At 40.2% G+C, this 10,549-nt stretch overlaps 1 protein-coding gene across 1 annotated transcript in view; it reads left to right on the top strand.

The window, feature by feature from the left end:
* CREBL2 (cAMP responsive element binding protein like 2) overlaps positions 1–10,543 on the top strand; it is a 25,732-nt gene extending 15,189 nt beyond the window's left edge. Inside the window, exons 2-4 of the mRNA XM_004716214.2 lie at positions 1,291–1,488; positions 5,765–5,909; positions 10,249–10,543. Of these exons, the coding sequence (XP_004716271.1) occupies positions 1,291–1,488; positions 5,765–5,909; positions 10,249–10,253 (348 nt within the window). The 3' untranslated portion in view covers positions 10,254–10,543. The remainder of the gene's footprint in view (positions 1–1,290; positions 1,489–5,764; positions 5,910–10,248) is intronic.
* The last annotated feature ends 6 nt before the right edge of the window (positions 10,544–10,549 follow it).

Here is a 10,549-nt window from a genome sequence, read left to right as displayed (position 1 = left end):
CAATTCCCACACTGTGCCTCTGTTGTTGTCCCCCGCAGGGCCATGGGTCAGTGAGGGGCCTACAGCTCTTATAACAATCCAGATATCAATTGTATCAAGCATATTTGTATATATGTTGCCATCATTATTTTCTAGGTGTTTACTTTCCATTAAGCGCTTCGTATCAGCTCCTCTTTTTTCCCTTCTCCCCCATCCTCGTGACCCCTTGATAAATTATAAATTATTATTTTTCATATCTTACACTGACTGCTGTCTCCCTTCCCCCATGGTTTCTGTTGCTCATCCCCCTGGGGGCAGGGTGGGACACACAATACAATTTTATATACATATTTTCTATTTTTCTAATTGGAGGCACTTAAAAATCATTAAAGTACAGTTGAGAAATTAAATCTATCCAAGAAGTCCTCATTAATCTTTTGTCAACTTCTTTTCTTCTATTTATTTTTTCTAACATTGAGGTCATCCAGAATTACAGTTTTGAATATTGATTGTTTCTTTTTGAAACAGTTTATCATAATTATCTTTATAAGACAATAAAAATTCATTGTGAACAAAATATATAGTAGCGGTCTAATTTTTCATTATAAGTTTCAAATGGTTCATAAAGTTTATTGTTAAAATATTTAAAGCATAGTTTCCCAGTTTATTTAGCCTATCACTCCCTTCAAGGAAAAAAACCCAACAAACAGCCCTGTGCCCCGGGCAGTGAAACACGTGGGTGCTATAGTCTATAACCCAGGATAAAGTGTAGGTATAGCTTTTGTAGATCCCTGGATCATTCCAGGACCCCTGGGGTGGGGTATATGTACTTTGGAAACACTGATTTAAAGTTGTTGAGAAAATGATAACAACTTACATTATTTTTTCTGTCACATTCATGTTGTCTGGGAAAAAGTATGCTGCATAGCCCCACAGGTATCTGATGGGATTATTTTTAATTAGTTATGTAAGAAAACAAAACAAAATGCATCTTCTCACTCTTGAGTTAATTTCATCTCATGGTGACCCCTTGTGTTACCGAGAACTGCTTCATAGAGTTGTCTTGGCTATAATAACTACAGAAACATAAAGTCAGGTCTTTCTTCTGCAGTCCCTGGGGCTGGGTTTGAACCACCAGCCTGTAAGTTAGTAGTTAAGTACTAACCACTTGTGCCACTCACAGGCCTCTTAGTTCCATAAGCTTTATCTATTTATTATCTGCAAATGCTTTCTTTGCTAATACACAGCTCTAGTTGCTTTCTTGATAATAGAAATGAAAGTAAAGATTATTTCTTCTTTCTCTTGCTGAAGGTGGTTGGAGGCAAAGTAAAGAAGCCAGGTAAACGTGGTCGGAAGCCAGCCAAAATCGATCTGAAAGCAAAACTTGAGAGGAGCCGGCAGAGTGCAAGAGAATGCCGGGCCAGAAAAAAACTGAGGTATCAGTATTTGGAAGAATTGGTATCCAGTCGAGAAAGAGCTATCTGTGCTCTCAGAGAGGAACTGGAAATGGTAAGGAAGTCTGTCAGTAAAGGATAAAATAATCCCGATTTAACAGTCAATAAAGTAGATTTTAAAACAGATAATGCTATTTTCACCTGTTCAGGTGGCCAACTTTGGAAAGGCTAATAATAAGGTTATGTAGACAAGGAATCTTTTCATACACTGATTGTGGGGACTAAAGGTGTGTGACATTGAGGACGTGTATAGTAGAAAACAACCCACTGCATCGATATCTGTCAAATGGATTGTACTCATCCATATATTGGACTTCTTGGCAGCCAATAATCACAATGTATAGATTTTTCTTACTGATGTAGAAGGTTCAAATATTATCGCTACTTTGAAAAAACAATATAGCAATATGTAAAATATATATAGTATGGTACCATCTATGTTAAACATGCTAGAGAGCTTTTAAAACGTTCATGGAAAAAAATCCATGATCTTTTAATTCTGTTTTCAACCAACTTTTTGAAGCCCCCTCCTATTTATTGAATGTGCTTTATTCATTCACATTTTTTGTGTTGTCTGCGGAAATGTAAAAGAAAGTAGGTACGCGAGAATTTAGAGAGGTGACAGGTAGAAGAGAGAGACAGTAATAGCATGATGCTTGCAAAACTGGGACAGGCGACCTAGGTTTTTAGAAAGTTGGGGCATGAGAATCCAAGTAGATATTATTCGTAAATAGTTTTCTTAAAACATTCCATGTGACTTGTGCTATAAATTATTTCTTGCCTTCTGTGAGGTCACAAACCACCTTCTGTTGCCATCGAGTTGATTCTGGCTCACAGTCCTCCCTCAGGGCACAGTAGAGCTGCCCCATAGGGCTTCCAAGTGGGTATCTTTAGGGACGCAGCTCTGGTGGTACAGTGCGCAAGTGCCTAGCTGCATACTGAAAGGTCAGTGACTGAACCCACCAGTTGCTCCATGGGAGGGAGATCTGGGAATCTGCTTCCTTAAGGATTTACAACCTTGGAAACTCAATGGGGCGTCTCCGGTCTGTCCTACAGGGAGCTGCGAGTCGGAATAGGCTCCAAGGCACCAGGGTTTGGTTGGGTTCTTGGTTTACTCTTTACAGAAGCAGAATACCACATCTTTCTACCACAATGAGTCACCTAAGGAGATCACTTTGGCCTCTATCCTTGGTTCCTGAGAGACAATCTTTGGGATTTCCTGAGTAATAGAGGTACTTTTTGCTATTTAGGCCTACAGACAATTCCTGAAGATTTGTGTTAATGGGGGTGGGGGCCGGTAGTTTGACCAACTTAGAAGGACCACTTTGTGGTCAGATATCAGCTGACTTGAGAGGAAGAGAGCAAGAGAGTGGTTCTATCATGCATCTACAGTAAGGCCCGGAGGTGAGATGCTATGGAAAATTCTGGGGACTGCAATTGCATCTTAAAGTGAAATGCTGTTTGTGATAGATTTGATAAGGGTTGGTTAGGCATAGACAGACCTTCCGAGCAAAAGGAGGAATAAGAACTTCATGTTAAGAGCATCCAGAAGGCTTTTAAACTGGACCATAATATGTTTATATGAGGAAGCTTCAAGAATTTCATGGAAAAATTCCCTTACCTTTTCATTCCATTTTTCCATGAACTTTTTGAACCCTTCTCATATCCTTCGAAGAATAATCCCCGAGATTGCAGTGTGGGGAGTGGATAAGGTGAGCAGATGAGACTACTTAGAGATAGCGAGAACCTTTAGGAGGCTGTGATAGTTGGCCTGAACCAAGGTGATGGCATTGCAGCTGCAGCAAAGCAGACAATGAGACTTCTTAGAAGGGTAGAAGCCACAGAAGTTAGGAATAAGGTAGTTGTAACTTAGTGTGATAACTAAATGTCTCAATTGATGAAGGATGGTTCTAGATATTGAAGATAGGGAATGTCAATGCAGAGTGGGTTTAGTGGGGGTTTTGAAAGTTCAGATTTTTTTTTCAGATTTTAGTCATATTTAATTTTATATGTCTGTGGAAACTCCTAGAGGAAAGATGACGTGGCAACTAGAAAAATGGGTCCCAAGCAGGAGTCTGCAAACATTGCCTGTAAAAGGACAGCTGTGTGATGACACCTCATCAGTTCCAACCCTTAAATGCAGCAGAATGAAGCGCTGCTGGTCCTGTGCCATCCTTGAACTCACGGTGGCAGTACTATGCCATTTCAGGTCATTGAGGGCCTTTCTCTTGTTCACTGACCCTCCACGTACCAGGCATGATATCCTTCTGCAGGGACTGACTTCTCCTGATCATATGTCCAAAGTGCTTAAGGCACTTTCCAGCTTCACATCTAAGGAACATTCCCGCTATACAGTTTCCAATTGTTCGTTCTTCTGGCAGTTCGGGGCATATTCAGTATTCTTCGCCAACACCTTAATTCTAAGATGAGGCTGCCTGCCTCCGTAAGGATTTACAGCCTCAGAAACCCTATATAGCAGAGGTAACCCAACTTACTTAGCCTTCCTCCCCCTTTTCAGAAAAAAGTTACTCGGTGCCCCTTGGCAATTAAAACCTTTTGTACTCTAGCACATAACCCAGGATCAAGTGGCGGTATCTGCTGTTACAGTCTTTTCAAGGGGATAATGCCCACGTTAGGAGTCATAGGGTCACTATGACTATGGCACCTTCATGTACATGTGAATGACAGAAAATACCATGGCTTTGGGCAGGTACACCTGATCCTCAAAGCAACGTTGTTGCTCTTTAACACTTTAAAGAGTCTTGTGGTTTTATGCAGCAGATTTGCCCAGTGCAAGATGTCATTTGGTTTCCTGACTGGTGTTTCTATGGATGTTGTGTATCAATAAAATGAAATCCTTGACAGCATTATCTTTTTTCCGTTTGTCATGATGTTTTTTCTTGGTGCAGTGGGAGAATTTTTGTTGGCTTTATACTGAGTGTAACTCATGCTGAAAACAGTAGTCTGTGATCTTCATAAGTAAGTTTTTCAAGGCCTTTCCATGTGCAGCCAGCACGGCTGAGATTCCTGCAGATCACAGGCTGTTAGGAGCTTTCCTCCAGCCCCGAGGCCGAGTTCTTCATACGTCCAGTTTCTTGGATTACTTGCTTAGCATTCAAACCAAGTACTATGGTGAAAGGACAGAACCCGCCACTGTCCTCTGTGGGTGTTAGACTGCAAAGTGTATCCCCTTGTTCTGTCCAAACCACTGCGGTTCAGCACAGTTAAGTGTTACGGAATTCCAGGTCTTGCAATGTTGTTCAGTTTGTTATCATCCACACACAACAGATTGCTTTTACATACTCAGTAAAACACAGGTTAACACCTCTCTGGTAGTCTTGGCTTTCAGCTAAGAGTCAAGTGATATCAGCCATGATCTCTCTCCTCGCCTGTTGCTTGAATTTCTGACAGTTCCCTTTCAAATTCTTTTTTTTTAAATTATCTTCATTCTCTGAGGTTCCCCTAGATTTTAGTCTTTTGAAATCCATACTCACTGGCATCCAGTCAATTGTGACTCATAGTGAGCTTGTAGGGCAGGGTAGTACTGCCCCTGTGGGCTTCTGAGGCTGTGAATCTCTATATCCTGTCTCCTATGAAGAGGCTGGTTGGTGAGTGTGATAGAAGCCCAACAAGGAAACCACAATGTTGCCCAGGCTCCTTTACTTCACCCTCTCATCTTTCTCTCTGAACTCTGTATTGTCTTCGGGCTTCACAAATTGACCCTCTAGGATTGCGATAGCTTTTAATTGTATTCCTAGCTAAGAGTTGGATAAAGTGATTGTTAATTAGGTGTGACTAACTGATATGGTGAGCCAATTGTGAGCATTTCATTTAAAAATGATGTATTAATCATACTAAATCTCTTATCTAATGGTGTACTATAAGGAGATATTCTTTTAGCCATAATGGGTTTCTTAATCTTTGCAAAAAGGAAATGTCAATATTAGTTGCGTACCCTCTTCTGAAGAGGGTCCTGTAGAAATAAGCCAGCCAACCCACTGCCTTGAAGCCCATTCCATCTCCTAGTGGCCCTGTGGGACAGAGTAGAACCGTTCCTTGGGGTTTCTGAGACCTTAACTCTTTATGGAAGCAGACAGCCTCATTCATCCAAATGTAGATTGACTGGTTGGTTTGATGGCCAACCTTAACAATAGCATTCCTAACACTTAACCCATTGAACCACCAAAGATCCTAAGTAAGAAATAAAGCAGAAGGTAATTCCTGGCGCCAATGTGATTTCTAGATAAGGAGTGCCTTATGCAGTGTTTCAACCAGTGGTTTTTGAATTCTGATTGTTAAGATTTTACTTAAATGTATTTTACATCTTTCAGTACAAGCAGTGGTGTATGGCAATGGACCAAGGAAAAATCCCTTCTGAAATAAAAGCCCTCCTCACTGGAGAAGAGCAGAGCAAATCTCAGCAGAACTCCAGCAGGCACACCAAGGCTGGGAAGACGGAAGCCAGTAACAATGCCTGTGAGTACAGTGCCTGGGAGAGCTGATACTTAGGGGAGAGGCTCAGGTAGGGTTTCTATCGACTGCTTTCCTTAACATGTTTTTAAATCATGCATCGGTGTCCTTTGTAATCACAAAACAACAAAAAAGCTCATTGCCATCGAGTCAGTGCTGACTCATAGTGACACTACAGGACAGGATAGAACTGCCCCTGCGGGCTTCTAAGAGGAAACTCTGGGCGCAGAACGCCTCATCTGTAACGGAACCAGAGGTTTCAAACTGCTGACCTTTCTCGTAGCAGCAGAACACATAACGACAGTACCACTAAGTAAGTAAACAAATGTGAATGCATCATTACACTTGTTAATAAGAATACATTGATAGTTTACAAAGAACTTTCACTTAAGCTACTTTAATTATTTCCTTCAACAAATGTGTTGAGTTCTGCCTCTTTATTTTATAGATAAAAAAATAGAGGAGGGCCGGAGGTACACAACTGTCATTACAAACCTGCCCTTACCAGTTCCGGCTCTCTCTCCAGGCTGATAGTCCATCGCTGCAAGGGATTTAAATGGAAGTGAACTTGACAGAAAATAAAATAACCATTTCAAGGCGAACAACTCAGTGGTAATTAGTACCTTTACAGTGGTGTTCTACACCATTGTTAACAACCACCTCCATCTTAATTCCAAATAATTTTCGTCATCTCAAAGGGATACTCTGCACCATTTTCCCCTTCTCAGCCCCTGGTGACCACCGACAGTTTCTGCTTATGAATTGACCTCTTCTGGCTCTCTCATATCACTGGCGTTTTTGTGTATGTCTGCTTTCTTTCTCTCAGCATAATGTTTTCAGGCTTCATCCATGTTACAGCATGTATTAGAACTTCATCTTTTTGGTTGTTTAATGTTCCGTTGTGTGTGTGCATGACAACTTGTGCATCTATTCCTCCATTGGTAGACATTTGGGTTGTTTTCTATCATTTGGCTATTGTGAACTTGTTTTCAGTTCTTTTGGGTATATGTGTAGGAGTAGAATTGCTGGTTTGTATAGTAATTCCATGTTTAATATTTTTGAAGACTCTCAATTGCTTTCCACAGTGGCTGATCCAGTAACATACGAAGGTTTCAGTTTCTACACATTCATTAAAGTACCTTTTTTCCCGTTTTTAAATTTTTATTTCTCTGATGACATTAAGCATCTTTTAATGTGCTTTTTTGGCCATCAATCTACCTTTTTGGGGGGACTGTCTATTCAAGTCCTTTGTCCACTTTTTGTTTATTTTTATTAATTGGGATTAATACATATATCAAATCATTCCATAGTTCAGTCATGTGCAGCAGCATTGTACATTTGCTACCACAGTCAGTTTCCAAATGTCATCACCTGGTCACCATCGGATTATTTAGCTTCCTTTTTTTTTTAAGGTCTTTTTCTTAAAAAATAATTTTATTGGGGGCTCATACAGCTCTTATCGCAATCCATACATATAATCATTGTGTCAAGCACATTTGTACATTTTGTTGCTATCATCATTTTCAAAATATTTTCTTTCTACTTGAGCCCTTGGTATCAGCTCCTCATTTTTCCCCATCCCTCCCCCACCCTCCCTCTCTCACGAACCCTTGATAATTTATAAATTATCATTATTTTTTCATGTCTTGCACTGACCAATGTCTCCTTTCACCCACTTTTCTGTTGTCCATGCCCCTAGGAAGGGGTGACATGTAGACCATTGTGATCGGCTACCCCTTTCTCCCCCCACTTTTCCCTTACCCTCCTGGTACTTAACTCCTTTTGTTGAATTATAGAATTCTTTATATGCATTCTGGATATTAGATTAAGGTGACCAGATTTTAACATTGATAAAGTGGGACACCATTGATAAAACTCATATCCTACGAAATAGCCACATGGCAGCCAAAAACTAGCTTGTCATGCATTCTTTCCAAAAATCGGGACTTTTTAAAAACGCCACGAGACACAGGAAAAATTGTTAAAAATCGGGACTGTCCCACCAAAAGCGGGACGTCTGGTCACCTTATATTAGATCCTTATCAGATAATAGAACTTGCAAATAATTTCTCCTAATCTGTAGTCTTTACTTTATTGATTGTATCCTTTGATGCACAAAAGCTTTAATTGTTATGAAATCCAGTTTATCTACTACTTTCTCTTGTTGCGTGTGCTTTTGGTGTCATATCCAAGAATCCATTGCCAAATCCAAAGTCATAAAGAATTATCCCTGTTTTCTTCTAAGAGTCTTAACGATTTTAGCTCTTTTATTTAGGTTGTTGATCCACTTTGAGTTAAGTTTGCATACAAATTGCCCTCAAAAAGTTCATGAAAAGTGTGTACTATAAAAAACTATGCAGGGGGAGAGTGGGTAGGAAAGAGGGAACCGATTACAAGGAACTCTATGTGACCTCCTCCCTGGGGGACAGACAACAGAAAAGTGGGTAAGAGACGTCGGACAGGGCAAGATATGACAAAATAACAATTTATGAATTATCAAGGGCTCATGAGGGAGGGGGCAGCGGGGAGGGAGAGGAAAAATTAGGACCTAATGCTGGGGGTTTAAGTGGAGAGGAAATGTTTTGAGAATGATGAGGGCAATGAATGTACAAATGCGCTTTACACAATTGATGTGTGTATGGATTGTGATAAGAGTTGTATGAGCCCCTAATAAAATGATTTAAAAAAACTATGCATGGATTTGGATTTTTGCATTCATACTAACTTGTTAGAGCATGTCTGAACACAATCTAGCTGGAGGTACTGAAAAGGATAAGACGATTTGAAAAGAGCCCCTATAAAAGCAACCTAAGTGCTGCCGAGATTGAAGCCAAACAAATGTGCAATTTGTGGTGAAGCTTGGGTGGAAGAATGGTGAAATCATTGATGATTTAAAAAAGACTGGAAAGAAATCATGTTTACAAATAGATTCCTGATACAAGAGGAGACAAGGCAATGTTGGAATTAAAATCTGAGCAGCAGACCGTCTGCGCCTCACGTTGTGAGGAAAACCTCACCTCGTCCGGGCCCTGATTGAAGAAGACCGACAACTGCCACAGAAACATAGACATCTCATTTGGTTCAGCATACCAATTTGGAATGAAAGATGAAAGTTGAACAGATTCTCTGTTCAGTGGTTACCCAAACTACTGCACTCAGATAAAGTACAGGCAAGAACTTTCCGTAGAAATTTTAAGCAAGTGAGATATCAAGATGCTGAAGCATTTCTTCAAAGAATTTTACAGGAGCTGAAACATCGCTTTAATAGTATGACCTCGAGGACAAAAGACAGGCAAAGCAATCGCTGCATGGAGTTCCAAGTGGTTCGGTCAAAGCAAAATTGGACTAAAACAATTCAAACTCACTACTCTTAGGACTGATGGCAACCCTATAGGGCAAAGCAGAACTGCCCCTTTGGGTGTCCTTTGGAAGTAGACCTCTTTCTCCTGAGGTGGGTTTGAGCCACTGACCTTGCAGTTCGCAGTTCAATGCGTAGCCCACTTCAAAACTGGACTGGTCAAAAGCAAAGGTCATGACAACAATTTGTTATCAGGCAAAACGTTTTGCTTGTTGACTTTCTGAAGAGAGAGAAGTATAATATCTGCTTATGATGAGAGTGTTTTAAGAAAGTTAGTTTGTGCTTTAGTCACCAGGAAAACTTCACCAAAGAGTCCTTCTCCACCATGACAATGTGCCTGCTCCCTCTGTCATCCAACAGGACAATTGGGTGAGCATTTTGATGGGACATCATTAGGCATCCACTTTACCATCCTATTTGACTTCTTTTTGTTTTCCGATCTTGAAAAATCTCTAAAAGACACCCGATTTTCATCAGTTAACAGCGCAAAAAAGACTGCACTAGCATGAGTCATTTCTCAGGACCCGCAGTTCTGTAGGGATGGTGGTATCATTGCTTATATAAGTGTCTTGGCCTTGATGGAGTTTATCTTGAGAAGTAGAGTTAGTTTTTGTTTTACATTTTAAAATTCCATTTTCCATGACTTTTGAAGTCTCCTCGTTTGATGTGGGGTTGGAGCCCACCTCATTCTTTTGCCGGTAGCCACCGAGCTCTCCAGTCCATTCCAGAAACTGGAATGGCGATGTCTTGTGCCTAGTTCTTCACTGTGTGACTGCACTTGAAATAGTTAGAAAATGTTATAAACTGCAGCATCTTTAGAAAAAAATTGATGACTTTTGTTAAGCTAGGTAACATTTGCTTTAATATCAAGTGAATTAAAGAAAAAAGCTAATAAACTATACTGAAAATTCATGCATTTTAAAACAGCTTAATAACTTCACTGACATAAAAAAATTCTTACATAAGTAACTTTGATTTCTTTTTCAGGGTGAAGATCATATAAAACAATGAATCAGTGATTGAAGCCAATATTCTGATTCCCATGGAAGATGAACGGGCAGGATTGTTCTTTGTGGCTCTGTTTACTACCTACTGCTCAGTAGTCATCTCTGTAAATCTGCAAAATGTGTGATCACAGATATCAAAGGGCCTTGCTTTAACCTTCCACCCTCAGAAAATATACCTTAAGGCCTGTTTGTCTAACGTTGGCACCATGGCATGCAACATGTTGTGATGCTTGAAAACACAGGAGTAGAGAAAAAACTGGGTTGAAGATTGTATTTTTGCA

The sequence above is a fragment of the Echinops telfairi genome, unplaced genomic scaffold (genome assembly GCF_000313985.2).
Source record: "Echinops telfairi isolate 266 unplaced genomic scaffold, ASM31398v2 ScPeMD7_1957;HRSCAF=2489, whole genome shotgun sequence".
Classification (NCBI taxonomy): domain Eukaryota; kingdom Metazoa; phylum Chordata; class Mammalia; order Afrosoricida; family Tenrecidae; genus Echinops; species Echinops telfairi.
The sequence above is the reverse complement of the archived record's forward strand: the minus strand, read 5'-3'. Positions and strand labels throughout refer to the sequence as shown.